The 27,953-nt window shown below is 36.0% G+C and overlaps 1 protein-coding gene across 2 annotated transcripts in view; it reads left to right on the top strand.

Moving 5' to 3' along the window:
* DIAPH3 (diaphanous related formin 3) overlaps window positions 1–27,953 on the top strand; it is a 517,788-nt gene that overhangs the window by 22,670 nt on the left and 467,165 nt on the right. The window contains exon 2 of one of the 2 annotated variants that reach the window (XM_030922410.1): window positions 7,682–7,714. The exons of the other annotated variant lie outside the window; for it this stretch is intronic. Coding sequence (XP_030778270.1) covers window positions 7,682–7,714 — 33 coding nt within the window. The remainder of the gene's footprint in view (window positions 1–7,681; window positions 7,715–27,953) is intronic. 2 annotated transcript variants of the gene reach the window in all.

Below are 27,953 nucleotides of genomic sequence, written 5' to 3' on the forward strand. Positions count from 1 at the left end.
GAGGCCAAGACGGGCGGATCACGAGGTCAGGAGATCGAGACCATCCTGGCAAACACGGTGAAACCCCATCTCTACTGAAAAAAAAAAAAAAAAAAAAAAGATTAGCCGGGCGAGGTGGCGGGCGCCTGTAGTCCCAGCTACTCGGGAGGCTGAGGCAGGAGAATGGCGTAAACCCGGGAGGCGGAGCTTGCAATGAGCCGAGATCCGGCCACTGCGCTCCAGCCTGGACAACAGAGGGAGACTCCGTCTCAAAAAAAAAAAAACAAAAAAAAAAACAAAAAAAAAAAAAACAAAAAAAACAAAAAAAACTTTCTGTATTGAAAATAAATATGCTTATTGTAGACAGCTGGGAAAATACATGAAGCTATGAAAAAAACCCCACAAATCCCATAATCCAGATGTATAAAATTACCTGTGATTCCTGTTTTGTTTTTTCCATATATATGTATATTAATGAAGTTGGAATTATGTTACATATGCAATTTTAAATGTACTTTTTTTCAGGTACCATTATATTGTAAGCATTTTTCCATGTCATTACAGTCCATATTGGTAGGACTGTGATTTATTTAATCTTTCCTATGTTTGGGGAAATGTCAGGCTTATTACAGTTCTAGCTATTTAAAGTAATGCTGTAGTGATACATATTTGTATATAAACTTTTGATTCCGTTTCTTAATTCCCCAATATAGATTCTAGAAGTAGAATTATTAGGTTAAAGTGTGAACATGGAATTTGTTTTACCGAATTGTTTCCTAAAATGATTTAACCAAATTTCCTTTGTTTAGGGTGATGCTGAAATATAAACAAAATCTTTCTCAAATATATGTGAAAGAATGGGTGATGCTCTGTTAGTCTCAGGAACATCCAATCTAAATTTGTGTTGTGGACAAGATGTCTAGGATGCTAAGCCACTCTCAGAAGTAATTTAGTAGTTGGGATAAGCTTCAATGTAATTCTGGGAGTTCTGCGATCAGTCTAATTCTCTGTATAGCCAATACTGTAAATGCTTTTCAGCCTTCTCCAGACAGTGAAAAAGGTCTTGGATTCCCATAACCTAGAACTGAACCTACTTGTAAAGTGGTTCAGAGATTCGATTTGCTTTTCCCTGGACATATTGCAAAAGAGTTTTTGATCTGGTAGTATAGGTGAAAAGAACTGGAATAGATGAAGAGACATCTTAAAATAAGTACAAAAGCTGTGTTACTAAATTAGCCATTATATTTTTCCTTTTACCCCAACATTGAATGAGTTCATTCAAGGGAAAAGAATATTGGAGTTATGTTAGAATGGAAAATGACTTGTTAGGTACCTAGCCTCTGTAGGGTGCAATCTAGTTCAGAGTTCCAAGCCACAATATGAGAACTGTTTTTTTCTAGAGAGACAGTTCTTTCCTAGCAGGTATGTTGCCTCCTTAAACCTTGTGTTCTCAGAGAAATGAATCTTTTCACTTCTGTGGACACTTGAATCATGCCTCCTCCTGAAAGCTGATCTCTCTTGTTGGCTCTCCTTTCACGATGGAGAAATTGAGGGGCAGGGAGTTCTGGATACTTGAGTGCATGACAGTAGAGAAGCCTTGGATAATGAGTAATACATGGTATGTTTGTCTTTCTGAGGTTGGCAGAATTACAGTTTTGAATAAATGAGCAGATTAAAAGAGGCTGGAGAGTGTTTCCTAATTCTCACCTGTTCCTAACATCTCCCCTTTCACTTTTTTCCACCTTGGACTGAAAAAACATGTGAACTTGAAAGTTTTTCTTTGTAGTATCAAAGAGCCAGCTCTACTCTTGTCCTCAGTGCTATGAAAGCTTCAGTGTTATTTTTGGACCTTTCTTAGATGTTAAATCTGGAGCCCTTGAAGAATAATATTTTCACATCTATGTGTGTTGTGTAGTTGCCAGGGAGATGATCCATAGATAGACTCTGTAGGTGTGTTCAGTGTCATGGCTGGTAGGAATATTACTTTAAATTTTCATAGTCTTTATAATTGGTGTTGATGTTAAGATAAACACAGGTGTGTGGACTAGAAATGTTATTAAATTGAAGTACATATTCATAAATTAGTGGTGGAAAAGAATAATCTGGACTTCAAAACAACAATGGGAGCAACATCTCAATCTATTATCAGCCATAGATTATGATTAAGAGAAGACTGATCTTTCCTTTTTTCCCTTAAGATATCCTCCCCTCCCCTCCTTCCCTCCCTCCCTCCCTCCGTCCCTCCCTCTGTCCCTCCCTCCCTTCCTTCCTTCCTGTTAGTAACCTGTGATTTATTCATTTTGTCAAGCAAATGGTGTCATGTCATAGTCTGATATAATGAACAATTTTTAATACTTAGGTACTAAGTTTATATTTGAGACTGAATGATTTGTACCTTAGACTAAGCATTTAAATAAATGATGCAATTGGTAATTCATCCTACATACCAGAGATTGTTGAATTATCTTAAAACAGTAGTAATTGATACTTTTCACTTCATGGCAGTAAGGCCTGTCCCAACTCTGTCAGCTCCCCGTCTTCACTTCTTTGAAATCCTCTTGTACTTCTTATCTATACTCTTCATGTGGCTTGTTTCAGGTATGTCCAGTTTTTAAAGTGAGCTACATGATGAGAAATTCATATGTGTGCAGGCTGAGGGAATGTTTAATGGCTGATAGTGGTGGAGTATGGAGTAGAGTTTCTCATGTGGTCCTGGGCATGCCGCCACTTCATTACAGGCATGACTCCTTAAACATGTGGGTTCCCAGGTCCCACCTTAGACTTACTGAATAAGAATATTGGTAGACTGAGGCCCTGTAAGCTAGCTTTTCAAAGAAAGTCTTGGTGTGATTCTTGTGCATGCCAAATGAACAAAAACCTGGAAAAACCAGCTGGTCCAGAGGATCTAGCTTATGAAAATTGTGTTTGAGTCTGTAATCTTACAAGTTTTCCTCTTGTTGGTAATCCCTCATAACCCACTTAAATGATGTAAATTTTTGGACAAGCGTGGTGGTTCACTCCTGTAATCCCAGCACTTTGGGAGGCCGAGGTTGGAGGATCGCCTGAGGTCACGATTTCGAGACTAGCCTGGCCAATATGGTGAAACCCTGTTTACACTAAAAATACAAAAATTAGCCGGGCATGGTAGCGCATGCCTGTGGTCCCAGCTACTCGAGAGGCTGAGGCAGGAGCATCACTTGAACCTGAGATCAAGTGCACCACTGCACTCCAGCCTGGGCGACCGAGTGAGACTCTGTCCAAAAAAAAAAAAGTCACTTTTACTGGAATTAAACTGTGTCAGCCAAAGATTATTTAAAAATACTACCACATATTTGGTTCTTATAATAATAAATTGATACAAGCCTACTGGCTTGAATCTGATGGTGGCTGTCATGTTCCTAATGATATCATTGGACAGATCCTTTGCTCCACTGGCCTGCTAGTTCAGATGTGCTAACCAATGAAAGAAAACATAAAATTTGCGAAAAGTCTTGGGCTACAGCTTGGAATCTTTTTCACTGTGTGTGTACCTCCTGGGTTTGTCTATTGCTTTGTGTACTACAATTTATCTGTCTTGGTTACTTGTAAACTAAGTTAGTGGGGAAACTATTTCATATGCCTCTTGATATTCACAGCATTTAGCACAGTTCTCTGAAAGCTCTAAATCCATTTTTTGACAGCATGCACTGTCTTCAATAAAAGTTTTGATGCATTGCTTAAATGGGAATATGGAGACCGATGTTCTGTGTTTCTACTTTTTCCCCCCCGACTCCTATGTTCTTTTGAAGAAAAATCTATAAAGGCTTTTTTTCCTCTTTCAATTCCAGAGTGACCCTCTTGACCATTCATCCTAGGAACTGTCATTAACAGAAAACATTGTTACCCATCTGTATGTGGTTCTCCTTACTTTTTAGGGAGAAAATAGAAATAGTAAGTTGAGAAACATAGGACCATAGGAAGAAGGATGAGTTTTTAGCTTAGGAAAAGAGTCCTCATGTTCTTTAATATCACACCTTAACCAATAACCAGTTCTGGACAGAACTGTTTATAATTTAATATCATGAGTTTTATTTGATTTCAGTGCCATAAAACATTAATAACATCTATAGAGTCATAGGCCGGGTAGGTAATATACATAGAGATCACAAAGTTACATTTAGATATGAAAGTCTTAATAATGTCTAAAACTGTATGCTTCTAACTTTTTTTTTTTTTTTTTTTTTGGTAAATGTAACCCTAAAAAGTTGCTATCAGGTTATTATTAGTTTTAAAGGTGTTCCTAGTTGCTTCCATTTAATAGTCAATTTTATGTTTCTATTTCCTTTTTGGAGTAGATGTCCACAATGGCTACTCATGAACTGGATTGATGTTTGCAGTTCCTGTTTTCCTGAACTAGAAGATAGTAAAGAGCATTGCTGGTGGCTATAAAACAGAAATACTTCATTTTAAACAGTACCTCAGGTTACACCATAAAATCAATATTTTTGTGTTACAAAGCTTTTTCTTATTTTAATTAAGGATATTACCCTTAATATTAAGTTTTGTATTTACAAAAGTAAGTCTTAAAAGCCTCAGAGTTATGTGAGGATTTAGTCAGTCATTCTCTTCCTTTCTCCCTCTTCTTGGCAATTTCTACTTCATGGAGAGTCCCTATTTTATGTGTATAATACAAGCAGGCAGGGCCTTGAGATCATGTAAACTTTCTAATGATAAACTTGCGTTTAGTATTAATATTCCAACATCCTACAAAAGAGTGCCACTTGATATAGTGTTTACATTTTTTCACTAAGTATTGAGTGTTTATTTTTTCTTTAATTCACGTTTAACTTTTAAAGTAAACTATGATGAGACATTCCAGTTTTTAAGGGAAATTATTAGTGCTTAGATTTATTTAGATTTTTTAATGCTAGCCTATCTTTAGTGGTTTAAGATTGCATGTGTGTACTTAACTATGTAATCTCTATTCTTCAGCAAGCTAAATCTTGAAATGAAACCTATTCTGACTTCATTGTTTTGATGTAGACAAACACAATTCTAAGATCAGTTTTCCAGCTCGTTACTCTGTTAGTCAGTTTCTCCAGTCCTGTCTGGACCCTTGAATTTGCTGTGATTTCCTGCCCTATTGACTTCTCTTGCTGATGGTGAGAATTGATAGGTAAGTGTTCTCTGGAAGAGAAGGAATAATGAATTTGACCTTCTTTTCTCTCAGACTCGGTTATACTCTCCACATCTACATCCCTTTGAGTTTTCTTACTTCTCCCTGCAAGATACACCTGCATCTTAATTCTGTTGTGATTCATCACATGTTCTTTGGGAAATATAATAACATAGGTTAACTGGGCTTATGTACATACCTATACAGTTTGAAAGCAGATCAAGCCTTTAGGAAATTAAATCTTTTAAAAAGCTATACCCTCAATGAGATAGTTTCAGAATGTATATATTAAAAAAAAAAAAAAAAAAAAACCATGACCAAAAATGAATTCTTGTGTTGCCTTGTTTTTACATAACAGTGTTTGTTCTTTTTCCTGAACATTGTGAGCCCAGCTGAAATTGTAAAAAGATGGTCTAATTTTAGACCTTTGACAGTATATAAAAGTGTTTCTCTTGGATGTTTACAACTGGATTTTGCATCATGTAACTTGCATTTCCTATTTTCCTATCTAGTGTTATTTTCCTTTTACTTTCTGTATCTTTTATGTAGTTTTTAGATCATAAATCTTGCCTGGACCCCAGTCGTCTTTATTTTAAAATTACTTATCTATTTTTATTGTCTTTTCCTTTTTAAAATATCACTTTTGTGACATTTTCCTGAAGCAACTCAAGCTGGTTTTTGGAAATATTTTATTTGTTTAAATAGATGTTTTCTCTTTATTGTGGCATACCATCCTAAATAGGATTTCAGCTTTATACTTTATTTCTTTGGCTTTACTTTTTAAGCATTAGCCCACTTGGCATGCCATTGTGCCAGAAGTTCACTACATGCCACTTTTTGTTTCTTTGTCACAGGAACTTGAACACTTTTGAGAGTGAAATGAGATGTGATTGGAGTGATACCTGTGATTGTAGAATAACAAGAGTGAAATGTGGTTAACCAAATGCAATAGGCTGGAAGCCTCTACTGGCGGGAAGGCACACATACAACTGTTAGAGGAAGGGCGCCCCACACAGGCATTGCCCCAGCTCCTTTCTCTGCAAACTCAAGAGCCCTCTACATTCGGGTTTAATTTTTGTAATGGTCTCTGGGGTGACACTCTGGCCCTAAGTTCCTTACATACTTTACGGTCCCGCTCAGGATCCCAACCACTTTTAAGGACCACTGTGCATACTTGTTAATTTCAAAGGCTAAAGATAGTATTGATTAAAAAAGCAAATTCTATAGCCTAGTATTAGACACTAATCCTTAGTTTATCCACTATTATTACTTCCTTATTCCCAAGTCAGTGTAGGTGATTCTAATTCAACAAGGCAGTTCAATCTGGAGCCTAGTGGTGTGGCTAATGGTCTTTCATTTGGCTACGTTTTCTTTGATAGACACAAAATTCATTTTAGATCCCAGTTACCTTCTTTCCTTTCTACTAGAAGAAGGAACATCTTGGTGAAAGAAAGGGAGAAGAGAATCTGGGATGGTGATTTACATTGTACAGATTTTTAATCTGGATCATCACTGAGGTGGATTCATGAGCATGAAGGTGTACTTGAGTATACAAACATGAATGATAAATTTCATTTTATTAAGTAAATGTTGAATTTAACTGTGTACCACTTAGTCTGTTAGATAATGGTTGTTAACACCTGTCCTTATAAAAGAGTAGACCTTGTTTCCTATTTAGAAAATATGTTTTACTCTTTCCCTGCCCCTTTAAAAATTGAATGCTCCAGTGAATAAGAGAAGGGAGAATTGGTAATTGATTCCAGTTACTTGAATACAATATCTTGCCTGACACTGGGACTTATACAACTTAGATTTCTGTGTTTTTTCTCTAAATAATTGTTTTTCTTTTGAGTTGTATTTTGTAGGAAACTGTTCACTCTCTAGAATGGTCTTATATTTGTCTAGCAAGGAAATCAGCAAAAGGGTTCTTGAAGCTAGCAATGCAATTGAAAATGCCTACTGTCACCACTGGTGATAAATCAAACTGATGTTAAAGATGCAAATAGTCATTTTAGTACATTCTTCTCTGTTACTAGAATTGTTTAAGTTAATTAAGCCAGCAAAGTACTTTATCATCTATTATGCTGCATATTAATGGTAAATTTAAAGTTTCACTGTTTTATAATATGAAAAGTTTTCTGAAAAATCATCACATTAAAATCTTTTATATCCAGTGTTCTTTTTTGTTTTATTTTTTCTATGTGCCGTCATTCTCAGACAGATCCATTGTGTTCTAAGTTCATATACTTAATGGTAATTAATACTGTTAATTGGGGTAATGTATTTATTGTACCATAGTTAATTTTTTAGTTTATGAGGTTTACAAAGTAAAAAAATTTTAGTAAGTGTTTGGAACTACCGCATGCAGGGTAACTTTTGTCCTTTGAGAAAGAGATTAAAACAATTATATATAATGTGTTTTTATTGGACTGTCAAAAATTTAATTACATCCAAGTTAGGATTGTAGAATTTTGAATGTACCCTATTAACTAAAATAAAAAAGCTGTTATAAATTACTGATATGATTGCTTTTTTTTAAATTTGCAGCATTTAAATATTAGGACACTGACGGATGATATGGTAAGATTATCCTCAACTTTTCCTTTGTTATGAATTGTAACTAACCATATAATGTTGATGGTGTGCTGTGCTAACATCTTTGAAATTGCTAAAAGTCACAAATAATAAGAGGCAGAAATGGTAAAATACACTAAATTGTTGGTTTTAAGTTGTAAAGTGAATGGTGGATATGTTAATTTTAAAAATTTATTTAATTACAAATTGTTAGTCAACTTTGAATCATTCAAATCAACTCTCATTCTTTAGGAATGAGTTGCACACTTCAAAAAACAGGTAAAAATAGCTAAAGACATGTCAGCTTTTCAGAAATATGTAGTTGCTAATTAAAGTAAGCCAGATAAAATATTATGCATGTATATTTTTAAAATTTTGCTTAAAAATGAGAGAACCGGGCATGCCTTACTATGTTTTTTATGTTGAAAATAATAGGGCTTCTCATAGTAAGTAACACTTTAAAGCACCATTATAGATTCTTGCATAGTCAAGTAAGTTTTTCTGAGAAATATATTTTTAAATGTAACTTGTGGTTAATAGTAAAAGAATAACCAGAAGAACAACAACAAAACACAAATAAACAATGACACCACAAATATGTAAGTGTGTTGTAGAGGAAAAAACATGGCCCCCCATCGACCAGGCTTTGCATTCAACTTCACCATATATGAAGCATGAAGAATGCCTAGACCATAGTAAGCACTTAGAAAATAGCACCTCTAATATCCAAAGTACTGTCTTATGCACCTGGTAAGGCAGAATACAAAGATGAATGAAACGTAGATCTTGACATGAATGATTTAAAAAATTGTATTAGAATGTTGATATGTTTTATTCCTTTGAATAGTACCTAAGAAAAGCATATTTACATATAATTTTCTGGATGACATTTTCATATACTAACACATAGAAATTGGTAACAGTACAGATTTCTCACCTTGCAAGGTAGATGTCTTTATTTTGCAGTTGACAATATTGAGGCTCAGACAGATTAAGTAGCTTGCCCAAGTGTGCCCAGCTGGCAAGTGGTACAGTCATAGCTTGAATTTTGTTCCACGTTGCTTCAAGTCTTATACTTACTATGCTAACTTAACCCAGCTTGCAAAATGCCTTCTTAAGGCTGATAAACCATCTGCAATTTTTATGTTTGTATTTTTATGATATTCAATGGTATATTTGTAACAGCTTTGATCTATAATTCATGGAGCATACAATTCACCCATTAAAAGTGTGTAATTTAGTGGTGTTCAGTATATTCAGAAGAATTGTACAACCATTACTACAGTCATTTTTGAACATTTTTGTCACCCTTAAAAGAAACGTCATGTTCATAAATAGTCCCTCTCTGTTTACCCTCAACTCCCTCAGTTCTAGGCAACCACCAGTCTACTTTCTGACTATAGATTTGTCTGTTCTGGACATTTTATATAAATTGACTCATATCATATGTGATGTTTCGTGACTGACTTATTTCACTTACCATAATGTGTTCAAGGGTCATTCTTACTGTTGCATGTATCAGTACTTCATTTGCTTTCTTTCTTTCTTTCTTTCTTTTTTTTTTTGAGACAGGGTCTCGCTCTGTTGTCCATGCTGAAGTGCAATGATATGATCACGACTTACTGCAGTCTTGACCTCATGGACTCAAGCAATCTTCCGCCTCCTGAGTAACGAGATTACAGACATGCACCACCTCACCTAGCTAACTTTTAAGTTTTTAATTTTTTGGAGAGAGAAGGTCTCCTTGTGTTGCCCAGGTTGGGTTTGAACTCCTGGGCTCAAGCAATCCTCCTGCCTTGGCCTCCAAAAGTTTTGGGATTGTAGGTGTTGAGCCACTGCACCAGCCTTATTCACTTTTATTGCTGGTAGTATTCTGTATGATGACATTTTTGAGGTTTATTCGTATTTCGTGGACATTGCATTTTTTTCTCTTTTAGCACTGCCCTTACTTTCATTATATGACAGTCCTTGTGCACTGCCAACCCACAATCTTTACCTTTAGTTTTAGAAACTAGAGTCATGGGGTGGCTTCGGAATGACATTCCAGAAGCCATGTTGCTCTATCTTATATTAATAATTGGATTCCTCATTGAGGGCTTCCTTAGTTCTGTCTCTGACCTTCTGCCATTCCTCACCTCTCCCCTTATCCTTGCAATTGGCCTTGGTAAGGTAAAAACTTTTGAGTTGTTACCATAATGCCTAGTGCATATCTTCAACAATACATCATTTATTATCTGCCTTTCTCAATAGTTTAAACCTTTTGAAGGCAGGGACGCTATGTAATGAATACTTCTAGTACCTAGCATGCTTTCTGGTACATAGTGAGTATTTTAATAAATTTTTTGTTGAACAAGTGAGAGAGTCACTGCTCTCATAACCTGCCTGGTATTGGATCTCAGCCTGACTTAGCACTACTCAGGCTTCCCAGAGACAGAGTCTTGCTTTTTTTGCACAAGGTATGGTAGCTGTAATGAGGACCTTCTGTCAGTCTTTCTGACCGCTTGCCTGGATTGCTGAATGTTGCCTTGCCCCTCCTTTCTTCTTCTTAGGTGTACACATGTCTGTCTCTCCTGGATTCCTCATTGACCCTCATGGACTTGCTGACAGAACTACTGTCTCCTCACTCTCACTGTTCTCTTTTGGTCTTGTGCTTTAGCTTGTCTCTTGAGTAGGCCCAGAGTTAGTCCACAGAAGGATCAGGCAGGTAGCCTAGTTTAGGCATCTGTATCTGTTGCTCTACAGATTTGAGAATAAGCATGGCTATCTTCAACAGGAGACACCAATGAGTAAATTCTTTCTTATTCATTGTTGACTGATGCAGTGTAGAAAGAGCATTGTTGGATTTGGAATCAGAAGATTCTTATTGAAAGACAGAATTTTACTACTTCTTAGCTCTGTTACCTTGGCAAATCAATTATTTGATTTTTCACTTATTTGTGAGTTGGGACTAATTAAATCGTTTCTTCCTTTCTCATAGAGTTTTGGTGAGTTTCTTAAATTTAAGTAAGTTGACCTGCTGTATTCAGTTCTGTCCCTTTTTACTCCTTTAAAAAATATTTCCTGACATATGGACGGAGAAGTGGTGTGATACATTTGCAGCTGAGCCTTCCAGGATATATGTGTTACAGATCAATGCAGAGTTGTGAGAAGGGAAAGGGTAGATGGATATTTTGAGGGCTCTTTAAACTATTTCTGGTGTGTTAGAGCTCAGGGCAGCATTTGCCAATGATACTTTGATATGTGCTGGCAATATGTTTTCTGATTGAAGTTTGCCCCCTTACAACATATACATTGCATGTATGCTTTCAACGTAGAAATTCTTAATGTGAATAACCCTTTTTTTGGGCAGAATTTGAGAGAGGCATATAAAAATAGCATTGTGCTATAGTCATACATTTGAATAACAGTATTTTAGAAACATTAAATGGAAACATCACAGGACGCATTTAGTTGTTTTGTTAAGGGTCTGCAAAAGTACTTCATGTTATAAGATTATTTCTTGAGTTACTATCAGAATTGAATTGCACTGTCTTGTTAGAGGAATAATGGATTACTATAGTGTTGGGTTCCCTAGGCAGAGTAAATAGACTATTAACAGTGTTTGTTCTATAAATATGAGCATTCTCTTTGTATAAAGTGCAGCTTAGGTACTAGGGTAATAAATAAAGGTGAATAAATAATTGTTTAGCTTATAACTTCCATTGTTTATACCTGGGTTTTGAAGAAGGTTTTCCTCATAGAGGAAAAAAGTTGGGAGGAGGGAGAGTGAGGTGAGACGTGTCTGAAAAGGTAAATTGGGACACGTTGAATGTGGATGTGACAATGCTGAATTATCCATCACTGTGTCCACTGAGTGTTTTTGGAGTCTAGGAGTTGTTTTTGACTTGCTCTTTTCTCCCCTGTCCTTCACAGCCATTTGTCTACAGTATAGTACTTCTATGATCCTCATCTCTTTGTTCTTCTGACTGCAGCCTGCTTTATTGTTGTAATCCCTTGTTTGGCCTGCAGCAATGGTTTTCAAATCTTTTTGACTGGGTACTACAGTAAGAAATACATTTTGTTTTGTAGGCTGGCATGCATAAACTCCTAAACTCTGCTTCTCAGTTCAAACAAAAGTTTAAAAACCAATATTTAACATTTCTAAGCAAAATGAACTCATCTTTTTATTTCCATTCCTTTCTCATTTTCTTAACTCCTCTCCATTCCTTAAAAAAAAACCAAAAAACAAAAAAAAGGGTGATGAATCTACTAAATTGATTTCATGACCCACAAATGGTTAACAGCTATAGCTAGAAAACCAAACATTGGCCTGCACAGAAACTAGAGGAAGTCATGAGGTCTTTTCATTAGTGTCTATTGTTTATTATATGTAGTTGCATGTAGGAAAGCCAGGTTAGAGTGCCACCTCTGCCATTTACTAGCTGTATGACTCTGTGTAAGTTATGTAGCTTTTGAGCCTTGGTATAGAGATAGTTTAAGGGACAAATTAAGTAAGATGCTTGGTAAACCATGCATTTATAATTTAGTTCTATGATTAGTAACATACACTTTTAAAAACTGAGGTATGATCCAGCAGTCTCATTGCTGGGTATATACCCAAAGGAATATAAATTTTTCTACCATAAAGACACATGTACACATGTGGTCATTGCAGCACCAGTTACAATAGCAAAGACATGGAATCAATCTAAATGCCCATCAATGGCAGATTAGATAAAGAAAGTGTGGTACAAATACACCATGGAATACTATGCAGCCATAAAAAAGAACAAGATCATGTCCTTTGCAGGAACATGGGTGGAGCTGGAGGCCTTTATCCTTAGCAAGGTAACACAGGAACAGAAAACCAAATACTACATGTTCTCACTTGCAAAGTGGAAGCTAAATGATGGGAACACATGGACACAAAGAGGGGAAAAACAGACACTGGGGCATGCTTTAGGGTGATGGGTGGGAGGAGAGAGAATAGTGGAAAAAATATCTATTAAGTACTAGTACTAGGACCAGTACCTGGCTGAAATACCCTGTACAACAAACCTATGTGACTTGAGTTTATCTATATAACAAACCTGCACATGTACCTCTGAACCTAAAAGTTAAAAAAAAAATTGAGGTATGATTTACTTACAATATAATGCACCAGTAGTGAGTATAATCTGATGAATTTTGAGAAGTGTATACAATAATGCGTGCACTAGTTGTGATATGAAATATTTCCATCACCCCAAAAGGTTCCCTCTGTGCCCCCTTGCAGTCAATTCTCTTCTCCCATCCTGACTTTTGACAAACAATTATCAACATTCTGAACTATAGTTCAGGTTTTAGAATTTCATATAAATGGAGTCATAAAGTGTGTTGCCTTTGTGTCTGGCTCTTTGGTAATACTACAATTGGTTTAACTATTCAACAGTTTGGGTTGTTTCCAGTTTTCAGCTATTATTAGTAAAGTTGCTATGAGCTTTTGAGTACAGTGTTTTTTTGTGTGTGTGTATATGTTTTTATCTTTGGTGGGAGTCATATAGTAAATGTGTGTTTAACTTGATAAGAAACTGACAAATTGTTTCCCACAATTACTAACGTTGAACATTTTTTTATGTGCTTATTTGACATTATTTTCTTGTTTAAATGTCTGTTACTAGACACAGGACTATTCAAGTAATCTATTTTTTCCTAAGTGAGCCGTGGTAGTTTATGTCTTTCAAGGACATACATTTTACCTATATTGTTAAATTTAAATTTTTACCTGTATTTAAAATTTTACCTATGTTGTTGAATTTATGGGTGTAAAGTTGTTTGTGGTATTTTCTTATCCCTTTAATGCGGGATCTGTATTAATTACCCCTTTGCAAGCCTCATATCGACAATGTGTTTTCTGTGTTTTTCTCCGTGACTAGTTTGACTAGAGGTTTGCCAGTTTTACTGATCTTTTGAAAAACTAGCTTCTGTTTGCACGAATTTTCTTTATAGTTCTTTTGTTTTTGTTTGTTTTACCTTTATTATTTACTTTCTTTTGTATTATTTTTTTTTCTCTGATTTCTTAAGGTAGAACTCTAAGTCATTGATTTAAGACCTTTGTTTGCTAGCATATTAGATTTTTTATGCTATAAATTTTCCTCTGACAGCTGCTTTAGCTGCATTCCACAAAGTTTCATTGAATTGAATATTTTTAAACTTCTTATTTTCTTTGACCCATGGGTTATTTTGGTATGTGTTATTTAACTTCCAAATATTTAGGGGTTTTACTGATATCTGACTGTGTCTGATTTGTAATTTAATTCCCTCATGGTCAGAGACCTATACTTTGCATGAATTCTGTCCTTTCTGATTTTTTAAGTCTTACTTTATGTCCCACAACGTGGTCTATCTTGGTCAGTGTTTGTGTGTATTCTGGATGGTTGATAGTGCTGTTCACATCTTCTGTATTCTTGTTAATTTTCTGTCTGTTTTAACAGTTACTGAGAGAATTGTTGAAGTCGCCAACTGTGATTTTAGATTTTATTTTTCCCGTTTGATCAGTTTTTGCTTCATGTATTTTGAAGCTTTGCAGTGAAGCACGTATGTATTTAAGATTGTTGGGCTTCTTTATCTTTAATAAATGACGTTTTAAAATCACAAGTAATTTTCATTAGTTTTTAGTTCTTGGAAATTTATTGGATTTACCTACTCTACTTGATATAATCGTATGCTGCTTCTTTGGAGAACAAAGATTTCTTGACTTCTGTGACATCAAATTTTCTCAATTTCATACCCCTTTGACCTTTCATTATCTATCTGATAGCATACTTTTTCCTTTTTGCCTTAAATTATTGTTTTTTTCTCAGTTATTTTTCCTGATTCTACTGTTCTTTTCCTCAGTATGTAGTGTTTTACTCAGGTAATCACCACTGAAGTTTTCAACTAACCATGTATATCTCTGTTTAGGACCTTTTCCTCCAGTTGAGAAATAATTCATTGGCCTACTGAATAACCTCCATGGATGTCTCATCTATTCTAGAAGCACTGTGTGCTTTAAGTTAAACCCTTTACTTTCCTCGTAAACTTGTTTTATTCCTTATAGTCTCTTAGAAAGTAGCTTCACCTTTCCAATGTTTCTTTCTGATTATTTCTTGAATCTCTTCTTCTCTCAGTTCCTTCTATCAGAGTCCTAGTCTTCTCATTTTTTCCTCACTGGACTCTGGCAGCTTGCTGTTGCTACCTAAAATGCTGCCTTCCCACACAGCTATCAGACTGATCTGTCTACATTGCCTATCTGTTCATGTTTTATGCTGTTTGAAACTGCTTAATTGCACCTGTTTTATATAGGTCAAGTCTAACATGGCAGATAAGGTCTTCATGGCAGGACCCTGCCTCTCTAACTTGATGATGTATCTCTCATTAGCATGCAGAAATCTTCTAGGGAATAGAAAGATATAAGTTGCTGGAGAATTTACTTAGGGAGTATAAAAACATAATTGGGGGCTAGGTGTAGTGGCTCATGCCTGTAATCATAGCACTTTGTTTGGGAGGCTGAAGTGGGAGGATTGCGTGAGCCCAGAAGTTCGAGATTAGCCTGGGCAAGATAGGGAGACCCCGTCTCTACAGAAAAAAAAATAAATAAATAAAAAAATAAATAGCTGGATGTGATGGTATGAAGACGTGAACCTATAGTCCTAGTTCTAGCTACTTGGGCGACTGACGCAGGAGAACGACTTGAACCCAGGAGTTTCAGGCTACAGTGAGCATGATTGCACCACTATACTCCAGTCTGGGTGACAGAGGGAAACCCTGTCTTAAAAAAATAAAACAAAACAACTTAACTGGGGAATTGTTCTTGCTAATTAGAAGAATGGTGTGCTAAGTTACAGTAAGGACTATGTAATTGTTAGCTATGTGCTAAAGAGTGTTCCAAATGTTTACTATATAAACACATTTAATTGTAACACCAAGCCTCTGAGTAAGCACTGTTATTGCTCCCATCTTTAAAGATGGGGAAACGGGGGGCAATGGGGAAGAGAGAGCTTAGGTATCTTGTTCAGAGTCATAGGGGGCAGCCAGGAAAACTCTGGCAGATTGACTCCAGATAACATGATCTTTATCAAAAGCATTACAATGCCATTTAAGTACTATCCTTTTCTCCACTGAGAGCACCAAGTGTAAAATCTAGACGTATATCTCATTCTTTCCTTTTTTTTTGAGACAGGGTCTCGCTTTGTCACCCAGGGCAGTGGTGTGAACACAGCTCACTGTAGCCCCCACCTCCTGGGCTCCAGCTCAGACCCCCAAGTAGCTGGGAATACAGACATACACACCTTGACTGGCCAATTTTTGTATTTTTTTTGTAGCGATGGGGTTTTTCCATGTTACCAAGACTGTATTTTCTGCTTTTCCCTTGATACTATCTATATGAGACTTTTAAATGGAAAGGAGAAATTGTATCATAGCCCTTGACCTTAATCCTGAGAAAATCATTATAATTATAAAGACATACTATATCTTAGATGTTTTCTAAGATGAGAAATGTTTTGAATATCTCAAGTAAACAAAACTGAAAAAAGTCCACCCCAAAGAAATAGCGAGGTGTTGGACTGAGAGGTCATCTGTTAAAGGATATGAGATTCTTTTAATTGTAAAAGACATGGAAAAACTTATCTGTATAGAAAGCACTTCACATATCTCAGAACAACTGCAGCCTGCACCCAGATACAGATACAGGCTTTCCTCGTTCTCCTCAAAGTTCCCGGGGTAATGGGGTCATAGAGCCCACCTGCTGTGGATGTAGGTTCTAGTGAGTGAGTGGAAGCCTTCACCTCACTATTCACTTACCTCCTGACTGTTCTCTGGGCCTTCTTACTCAGTATAACTAACTGTTACCAGACAACTCTAGTACATTCCTGTGTGATTGCTGTGAGACTTCACTCAAAGATGAATGCAGCCTAATAGGACTGAGCTTTGTTTACCTGTACCTACCTAGATGTGATGTGTCTTGTGAGATATATGCTAAATTAGACATCATATTTATGAAAGAAAGGAAAATGACTTTAATTACCTGAATTCGTGCCTAACTTTAAAGTCAGGTAATAGAACATAAGTCAGTAGCTTTTAAAAATAAAAGCTCAACCTAGAATTAAAATAGTTTTATCTTATTCTAGTAGGATATAAGGCTTTCTGTACTATAATTTGCTTTCTATTTTCATTAGCTTTTTATATTTTCCTTGGTAAGTTAGTAACAATGAGTGATTAGAAGTGTGACCTCCCATCTGCCCCACCACAGTTTTTCAGTAAAACTATATATGCATATTATACTCTTCGGTGTAAAGTAGAAATACTAGCATGGACTGGGGTGACTGAATGTAAAATACATCAAAACAAGTTCTGTTTTAAAGAATTTAAACTATTCACTTAGTCAGGTGGGCCTTTCTTAGCCCATTAATGCATTAATTAGGACTTCCTGTACTTAAAATTTCAGTAATACTTAAGTACTATCTTAGAATCTTTAAATATTTATAGGATGGTTTAGAGAGCTCTTCCTCAAATCAGCACAAACTTGGGAATAAGATCAAGAGCTCTCAGAGTTGAATATACTAATATGTAGTAGGGTGTACAGACTTGTTTATTCATTCTTTTGTCCACTCGTTCATTAATAATTTGTTGAGTGCCTAGTACTATTTCAGAAATACAAATATGGAGAAAGAAGGTCTCTGTCATCTGGGTGCAGTAGAGAAATGAATGTATAGACAATCAGTAGTTTTGGTGTGGTATGATAGGAGCTGGAAGGTCAACTTGATCTTGGAAGACTTCATGTGATGGTGAATTTTCAGCTGAGTTTTGAAGGATAGGTTGGAATCTGGGCTGGCAGGAGTTGGTGTAATTTTTACTTCTTAATAATTTTACTTCTGGCATACCAATGAAATGGATTCGTAGTGGAAGCATGTCAGGTTGGCAAGTAGAAAGCGATTACTGATGTCTTCAGATGACTTTTTGTGTATGAGTAATATAGGTCTATGCTTTTTAAAATAAAATGTAATATATACAGAGCTAATTTACATTACTTCTCAAGTATACAGTATTAATATTTAAATATATGCAATAAGAATTGTACTTTGAGTAGATGGGTAGATAGAACTTTGGGGTTTCTTGAATGTTAAATTTTTTTCAATGATGTTTCTGCTCGTTTTTGAATGGATGTTTTTCTTATTACCTTTTATCATGGTATTAAGTAACATAAATTTATCCTTGTTTTTAATGTAGGGGACTACTCTAAATTATCAGTGTTAGGAAGAGTCTGGGTTTTCCTATTGAATATATAAAAAGCATAACACCTGACATTCTCCCTTGATATGCTATGTTAATTATTTTTTATTTAAAATATTGTTGAGAAAAATTTAGCAAGGCAAGAAGCAATGGCTGGGGTGTTCCAGGCCTAGAAGAAATTATTAATTTATTCACTTAACCAATATTAATATAACATCCACTACATGTTTAGAACTGTGGTAAGTTCAGAGGTGATTTAGTGAATAAAATTACAGTATCTGTTCTCAAGGACTTAAAGCCTAGTTCACAGGTAGTTAAAGAATTGTATACAAATTGACTGGATGCTGTGGCTCATGCCTGTAATCCCAGCACTTTTGGAGGTCAAGGCGGGCGGATCACGAGGTCAGGAGATGGAGACCATCCTGGCTAACACGGCAAAACCCCGTCTCTACTAAAAATACAAAAAAAAATTAACTGGGCGTGGTGGTGGGCGCCTGTAGTCCCAGCTACTCGGGAGGCTGAGGCAGGAGAATGGCGTGAACCTGGGAGGCAGAGCTTGCAGTGAGCTGAGATCGTGCCACTGCACCCCAGCCTGGGCGACAGAGCGAGACTCCATCTCAAAAAAAAAAAAAAAAAAAAAGAATTGTATGCATATTATATGATGCAAGCACTAAGTCTTTGAGCATCTAACTCAGTCTTGAGGAATCAAAATAGGCTCTTACATGAGCCGTAGTTTAAGTTGGGAGCTGAAGATTGAGTTGAAATTAGCCAGGTAAGGGGTTGGGTATGAGGTGTGGGTAGGTTTTAGACACAAGGAACAGCCTGTGCATGTTTAGGAGGCTCTAGGTTGTTCATTGTCTCTAGATCATTCAGTGTAAGGTGGTGGAGTGGTGAAGAGTTTGTCTAGAGAGGAAATAGGTTCAGATCAAGATGGAACTTTGAGCCAAGAATGTCATCCTTTGAGTAAGGAGGGGCTATTGAAAGAGTTTAATTACAGAAGTGAGGAGCATGATTGAATTTGCATTTTCAGGAGTTTGAATAGTGTTGGGGTACAGAATTGCGATAGCATGGTAGTGGGGAGGGCAGTGAAGAGATGGAGGCAGGTTAGAAGGCTAGGAGGCAGGTTAGAAGTGGCCTGAGTTAGCGACAGTAGGGACAGAGAGATGAATTAAGGAGGTGCAGTCCACATGCTTTATGTCTTTATTAATTTTCATTACAGTTATCACAATTCAAATCACCTTTCAGCAGAGCTGAGTCATAATCAATTCATATCATCAGTAAGCACCCCTTTGCTTCTCTCACCATTGAGGTCCATTCATTCTTCTAATCTGATATTCTCTCTCAAGTCCTTCAGGCTTTCCAAACCCTCCTACTTTGCCCTTTGGAACTCAAAGTCTGTCATCTTCTTTGAATGTTCTCTTTCCTCCTTGCTGTAGTTGAAACCTGCATGTTCTTTGATGGCTTTATTTTCCTGGTGGCTCCTTACTTCAAAAGCTTCCAGTTCTCTTTGAAGCATAAACCATCAGAGTATACAACCTGTTGGTTCCTCCTTGTTGGTGGTCTCAACTGTAGGTCTTTTAGTCCCTCCCACTGATTCACTGAAGGCATTGGAACTTGAGTTACTTTCTTCTTTTCCACCACAATTTCTGCTATCATTCCGTGTCCACCTACCAGAGGTTCTTAGTTTGTGGTCCATGGACCACCAAGGGGTCTTGGTGGAATTCGTGGTGTCTTTGAAGAAAAAATTAAATCTTTATTTTCTTTAATCTGTAAATGAAATTTAGTATTTCTTTCAATTATGCATATAGGAAAAAAAAACTATCAGCATACCAGAAAAATCCACAATAGTATTTGGCCTGTGACTTTATCACCAACAGAAATCAGATATTTTCAAAGCACAGTAGTTACTGAAGATATTTCAAAATGTGGTTTACATTTGACACTATGTTGAAATTAGACTTGTCATTACCTTTGTTATTTAATGCAATAGTGAAGAACATTTACTGATATATTAAAATTTATTAATATTTTGATAACCTCGTTTTACTTTAGTTCTTCGTATATATTTTAGGCATTTAAAAGTATTCTATGAGGAGCTCTGTAATTATCTATTGCTATATAATATTTCTCAAAACTTGGTGGCTTCAAGCAATAATAAACACTTGGTTTCCAAGCCGTTCTTGGATGGTTCTGTTTTGAGGTCTTTCGTGAGATTATAATCATCTGTAGCCTTGATGGGGCTGAAATACCCATTTCCAAAGTGGCTCACTCGTGACTGGCAAGTGGGTGCTAATTGGTGCGGGGAGGCCTCGGTTCTTCCTTGTGCGGGCATCTCCAAACACTGCTCAATGGCATGACAGCTGGCCTTAGAACACATATTGCATGTTGTAACTTATTTTCAAGCAATTAAAGAAATTTTAAGATCATAAATGTGTTTTTCATTTAATAATATAAAATACTATGTGAAACCTAAATGTGGACTAAATATAGGTAGATAATCAAGTATTTTTTGGCAGGGAGGGAACAGTAAGTTTTCGTCTTTTCAAAGAAGCCTCTGGCTAAAGAACTTCTTATAAATTTCACCAAAATACAAATTAAGAGCCAAAAAAAGCCCATTTGTAACACTGAGGAATATTGAAGTCAGAATGCAGTTGATGGGATGGTAGGAATTGTTCCTGGATGATAAGTCTAAGGCCTAAAACTGGCCTCGGCTTATCATACCTGAAAGATTGAATGGTTGCTTTTTCTCTCCACAATAATACATCTTTGTACCAGTGATGTCACTAGTGTTTAAACGTAAAGACCATGGAACAGGCAGACATACTGCTTAGCAGTTAACATGTATTATAATTTTCATATCAGCATCACAAGTTCCCTGTTGTACTCCCATTCCAAAGCCCCTCTTAAGGTACTTTTCCCCACTCTAGAATTAATCATTCATTCCTGTTGCTAGTTCACTTGGCTTATTTTCTTGGGGGCATTTAAAATATTGTACCTTAAATTATGATCCTTTATTGTATATTTTTCTCTCAAATGGTAAGCATCTACAGGGATGGTAACTATGTTTTATATATTTTATCATCTAGTAATTGCTCATTCATTCATACCTTCAGCAAGTATTAATTGACTGACTGCTAACTATCAGGCACTGTGCTATAGGCTGCATATACAACATCACTGTAATGGTTATCTGTTGGTATGTAACAAGTTGCCCCAAAACTTAGTGAATTAAAATAGCAAATATTTATCATTTCATACCACTTCTGTGTGTCAGGAATTTGGTAGTTGCTTAGCTGGGTGGTTCTGGGTTGGGGTCTGCCTTGAGTTTGCAGTAAAAATGTTGGCTGGAGCTACGGTCATGTGAAGGCTTGACTGGGACTTTCAAGATGGCTCACTCACATGGCTGTTAGCAAGAAACCTGTTTATCTTTTGGCAGAAGCCCTCAGTTCTTTGTCACGTTCTTTGCCCCCCTTCGGGAGTTCTTGAGTGTTCTCATGATCTGGCAGCTGGCATACTCCAGAGTGAGTGATCCAAGAAGGAGCAAAACAAAAGCTGTAAAGTCTTTTATGATCTAGTTTTGAAAATTGGACTCCATAATTTCCACAATATCTGTTGGTTACATAAATCAGGATCACTGGCACCATCTTAGAGATGGGCTGCCACAGTGATTAAAACAGTTGATGGTTTGTCTAGCATGGCTCTTACATTTTAGTTGGAAAGAGACAGAGTTAAAATTACAAAATAAATGAGATAATTATAGATTTTTGTAAGTCACGTGAAAGGACATAGGAAGAGAATGTACTGTGTGTTGTGATGGAGAAGGGGTGGGTACATGCGCTACTTTAGGTGAAGTGGTCAGGGAAGGCATTTCAGCCTTTTAAATCCGAAGATGAGAGTCAATAGCACTTTTATTTCTTGTTAACACCTCTCTGTGACAGGTACTATCATGGGAGGTTTCAGTAGCTTGGTTATGGTAACACAGTAAGCAAGTGGCTGGGCAGGATTCTGAAGTAAGACTCCAAGAGCCTTGCTTGTTTTTAATCAGCAAGTTCCCAGATTAGTAATAAAGTTAACTAAAGAGCCAAGCTGTGTTAGCTGTTAGGTTTTTGCCCCCTCTTTAAGCATAGTGTAAGACTGCATGAAAATAGAGAATTTCAAGCAATATATTTTATTCTGTATTTCAGGTATGTATTTGTATAGAATTGATTCTATAATGAAAAGGAATTTTTGTTTGCTTAATAATTCTCCTGGATTTCGTGAAAATTTCTACTCCCTTCTGGGTTCTAATGAAGTATGTTTATGATCATATGTAGTTTTTTCATACATGTGAAATTGTAAGATGACTAATTACAATATTTTCCTTTTATTTTAAATAAAAAAATCACTGCCCTTGTTGTTTAAAGTGTTGTAATACTGAAAACCTCAAACACCGAGTTTTCACTTTTACAGTGATATACTATAGCTAAAAATTCAGATAGAGTTTTTGAAACTTTTTTTTGTTCAATTTTTTCTAAACTGTCATTACTGATTATCAGTGTGATTACTCAGTATGAGATAATACTCAGTAGGGTGCTCATTTAGCTTCCCCTGAAGATAAGTGATATTAATTTATAAAACTTAGTATACCCCAGACACAGTCAAAGTCATATTAATTAAGTGTGGTGTACCATCTCCAAATTGGCATTATAACAGAATCTCCTCAGTCTTGCATGTGTTTAATTCTTCAATAACAGCAAATTGTTTGTATACGTCACCTCTCTGGCTTGTGTTTCTTGCTCAACTTTAAGAGAATTTCGTATAAAATTATGAAAATTTTACATGAAATAGGAAGTGCACAAACTGTAATACACACACATACACAACCCTCAGCCAAATTGCCAAATACAAGATGACCAACTTACGGTCAATATTAGGGGGATTCCTGTCATATTTTTATGTAAAAAGTATTTTTAAAGTTTGCTCAAGTGTTCTATTGTGCCTTGGTTTAAGCAAATTGTGTGTGCAATTTAATCAAAGATAGATTAAGAGTGATTTTTCCATGTGTGAATGGAGTCATAGTAACCTCTCTTTTTAAAAATGAAACTTCTTTTAAAACATGTAAAATGATTTGATAGTAAAGCTCACTTTGCACCTAGCTTTATAATAGTGCCCAGATTTTGTAGAATCTGCCTGGAGTGCTCAATAGTGCATGGAATGCTTTTACTTGTAGCCTGAGGTATTCACTGGTTGCTATTCCAGTATAGGAGGAAGTTTCAAGTTGCTATTCAAGTTGCTATTCCAGTATAGGAAGAAGGATTGTACTTACTTTTCTTTTATGTTTCTTTCCTTATTTTTTCTTTTATCCCTTCTTTTCTGGGAAAAGGAATAAAAGCATTATATTGAAAATGTGAAATACTGATTGATCCTTTTGTATCTCATATTACTATTTTGCCCATTGTGGATTTAGAAGCTAGAAGAAGGGAGTGCTATTTTTTTCCTATCTTGCCTTCATCTGTCTATACTAGTGGTAGTGTACAAATTTATTTTTCCATTTGGGTAAAATTTATCTTTTCCCCAGAGTCTTAGGTGCTAAGCTTATGGGATAGGTGTGATAATTATATTTTATTATTAATATTATTACCTTTACAAATTATGTTATTGGTACAAGTATGGTTTTACTAGCTTTACCCTTGAAAACCTTAAGGGCTGATTTTTTCCTTTGTCCTATTTTTGCGCTCAATACTATGAAATTGTTAGGTACAAAAGTGTTTTGGAGCTTGTTCTTTTATTTTTTAGAGATGCAGTTTCTTCACTGTAAGGATTAAACAAATGTATTCAACCTAATGCTGCATTTCAAGCTCTTAGCCTGGTGCTCTTCATATAGAAAAGGCTCAGTAAATATTAGTAAAACTCTTGTTAATTTTTATGACTTTTAAGGATTCTTTTTAAAAAAGTTTTGGTTTTTGGTGAAAATTAAGATTTTATGTCTTCTATCACTGTTAGAACCATTAAGTTATGCATTTACAATTAGCTTGTGAAGTGCTTAAGCTTATTATTCCCATTTATTGACATGTTTACATTTATAATATTGATGTTGCATTAATGAAGTTTTGCTTAATTTCACTTCATTATAAGTTTGGCATATTAATTAAGCTACACTGGATTTTTTTGGGGGGTGTGTGTATGTAAAGAGCCAGGATAGTTTCTGTGCTTAGGAATTGATAATATCTGTACAGAAATGATGGCAATGAAGTAGTGACTTGGGAGATAAGTAACCAGTCCCATTTCCTAAAACAGTTTTTTTGGTTTCTCTCAGTTTTTTAAAAAACATCAATAATGAGGGTACAAATATACACAGGGATAGTATCTTCTGGACATATATTCATGTGGAGACAGTTTTATTTTTCTGAGTTATTCCAGAGTAGGAAATGCTCATGGTGGTGAGTTAGATGCCACTCTTTTTTGCTATTATAATATATTTCACATACCTCCTACATTTTCTGTATAGCTATATAATTACCTGTTTATGTGCGTGTCTCCTCCATTTGATAATTATTAAGGTAAGTCTTATAAAGGCTCATTTATCTTTGTATCACCAACGTCTAATAGACAACTGTTGATTGCTCTTCATTTCTTTTTGTAGATCTGGGATTTCATTCCAGAACAAGTTAAGAAAAAGTTATATGTGTATCACTTCCCTACAGCCTGAAAAACTTCTTTTACACTTTTTGTAGTACAGGTCTGCTGGAGACAGATTATCTCCGTTTTTGTCTGAAAGTGTGTTTCTTTTGCTTCTACTTATGAAAAGTAGTTTCACTGTATATGGAATCCCAGGATAACACTACAGTTGATCCTGGAACAGCATTGATTTGAACTGCACAGGTCCCCTTACACACAGGTTTTTTTTAAAGAAATACATTGGAGATATTTCGAGATTTTCAATAATTTGAAAAAACTTGCAGACAAACTGATTAGAAATATAGAAAAAAGAAATAATTCTGTATGTCTTGAATATATTTAAATAGTAGTCTATTTTCTCACTTAATACCGTAAAACATTTACAAATCTATCATAAAAAAGTTAAAATTAATCAAAACTTATACGCACAAACATGAACTAAAGATGGTGCCATTTGCAGTCAAGAGAAATGTGAACAAATGTAAAGATGCAGTATTAAACTATAACTTTATGAAATTAACTGTACTGCACACTATATTACTGTGTTAATGTTGTAGTCACCTCTGGTTGCTATTACGGTGAGCTCAAGTGTGTTGAGTATCTACTTAAAATGTCATGTGGCACTAATCATCTCCACTTGAGCAGTTAATCTCTCCAGTAAATTGCATATTTCAGTAAAAACTGATCTCTTGCAGTTCTTGAGTATTTTTCATCGTGTTTAGGGCAATACCGTAAACCCTGAGTAACACCATGGGACCCATACAAAGTGCCACTAGTGATGCTTGAAGTGCTCCCAAGAATCAGAGAAAACTCATAACATTACAAGAGAAAGGTGAATTGCTCGATACGTGAATTGTATAGATTGAGGTCTGTAGCTGCGTTGGTCACCATTTCAGGAGACAATTCATCTTGTAAACATATGATGTAAACTTACAGTATTGATAAATATAGTACAGTATTGTGAATGTATTTTCTTTCTTTTTAATAAAATTTTGTTTTCTCTAACTTATAAGAATACAGTAAATACATGTAACATACAACAGTGTATTAATTGACTGTTTATGTTATTAGCAAGGTTTCCAGTTAACAGGAGGCTATAAGCAGTTAAGTTTCTGGGGAGTCAAAAGTTATATGTGGACTTTGACTGCCCTAATCCCTGTGTTGTTCAAGAGTCAACTCTATCTTTTTTTTTTTTTTTTTTTGAGACGGAGTCTCACTCTGTCGCCCAAGCTGGAGTGCAGTGGCCAGATCTCAGCTCACTGCAAGCTCTGCCTCCCGGGTTCATGCCATTCTCCTGCCTCAGCCTCCCGAGTAGCTGGGACTACAGGTGCCCGCCACCTTGCCCGGCTAGTTTTTTGTATTTTTTAGTAGAGACGGGGTTTCACCGTGTTAGCCAGGATGGTCTCGATCTCCTGACCTTGTGATCTGCCCGCCTCGGCCTCCCAAAGTGCTGGGATTACAGGCTTGAGCCACCGCGCCCGGCCAACCCTACCTTTCTTTCAGCACTTTAAAGATGCCATTCCATTGTCTTTTGCCACCATTGTTTCTGGTGAGAAATTAGCTGTCATATCATTTTTTTCTTGTGTATATAATGTATTTTTATTTCTCTGGCTGTACTTTTATGGTTTGCTGTTTATTTTTAACTTTCAGCAGTTTGACCATGAAGTGCTTAGGGGTACGTAGGGGTGTGTGTGTGTGTGTGTGTGTGTGTCTGTGTGTGTGTCTTTTGTATTCTTTTTGGGTTTTGCTGAGCTTCTTGGATCTGTGAATTGAATTATACATATATATATATTTAATCAATTTTGGAAAATTCTTAGTCATATCTTCTGAAATATTTCTTCTGTATCATTTCCACTCTGTCTTCTGCTTCTGGACCCCTGTTACACTTGTGTTACAACATCTGATGTTGTATCACAGATCATACTCATTTTTTTTTCTATCTCATTATTTTGTTTGTGTTTGAATTTGGAACTTTCTATCAATCTGGGTTTAGGTTCACTGATTCTTCCTCAGCTTTCCAGGTTACTGTTAAGCTCATCTAAGAAAATCTTCATTTCTGATCTATTTTTTATTTCTAATTCATCCTTTTAAAAAAAAAATAGTTTCTGTGACTTTGCTGCTGAAATTATCTCATGTGTAATGCCTACTCTTCATTATATCCTTTCAGGAAAAAAAATGCCAATTTTAGGGTTAATGTAGAGTTCTCTTTTTGTTTTCAGTTCTACTTCTGGCTATTTCTTCAGGAAATCTCTTTACCCAGGCTTTGCCCCAGCCTTTAGATGGCATTATGACATGCTCTTTGAAAGTCCAGAATGTGTCATGGGGATTTCTCTCCATTCTTTTGCCTAGTCTATGGCCTTTGGAGGGCACCTGTTTGCATCTGCCTTATGGAGTATTCATACAGCTTTCCTGTTCTGCTCCGAAGCATTGGCTTACTACCCCATTCAGTTGGTGAAGACTAGGGGAAAGAATTGGTAGGTGGGTATAGACTTACCAAATGGCTTGGGCTTCATGTGGGGCTCCTTGAAATTCTAATGCCAGCACCCATGCAGCTATCAATATTTCCTTAAAAATTTGGCTGACTTTTCTTCACCCTTGTTTAACTTATTCTTCTTCCTCAACTGTTTGTCAGGGATAAGAGCATCTTGTCGTTTTCTGGTATTTGATCCTTGTAGGTTTCTTTGGGTCCTCAATTTTCTGTTGGGTTGACAACAGCAGCAAGTATAACTTTATACGTTTTCTGGTTTGTTTTGGTCGTTAGAATGAGAGCAGTGGTGTTTTTTGACAACTTTCTAAATCCTACAGGAAGCTGTCGTGTTCTTAGTACTTTAATGTTTAAGTGATACTAGGTGGACCATGGGTGAGTGCAGTACATAGTATTTTTCGTAGACATTATCTTCACAGTAAATTTAGAAACCTATTTTGAAAGATAATACTTACCTTTACATCTCATTATTTGAAGAAATCCTATTTCTTTAGTGAATTGAGTAAACAATACTGTGACTTAATTGTCCTTTTAAATTGAGACTTTGAGGTATCAGGTGTTTTTAATGGCTATACTAGCTCTGTCCATTAAAACTTTTTGCAATGATGGAAATGTTCTATATGCATTAGTTTGCTGGCCACAAGCCACATGTGGCTCTTGAGCACTTGAGATGTAGGCTAGTTCAATGAAGGAACTGAATTTTTAATATCATTCAATTTAATTTAATAATCATACATAGCTAGTGGCTACCATAATGAATAGTACAGGTTTATATACAGTATATGTGGTGAGAACAGTAGCTTAAAATGTATACAGCAATGATGAAAAACTCATGGAATCACTGTGCTGTTTGAGTATACTTCTATTCTTGAT

This window comes from Rhinopithecus roxellana, chromosome 18 (assembly GCF_007565055.1).
Source record: "Rhinopithecus roxellana isolate Shanxi Qingling chromosome 18, ASM756505v1, whole genome shotgun sequence".
Lineage (NCBI taxonomy): Eukaryota > Metazoa > Chordata > Mammalia > Primates > Cercopithecidae > Rhinopithecus > Rhinopithecus roxellana.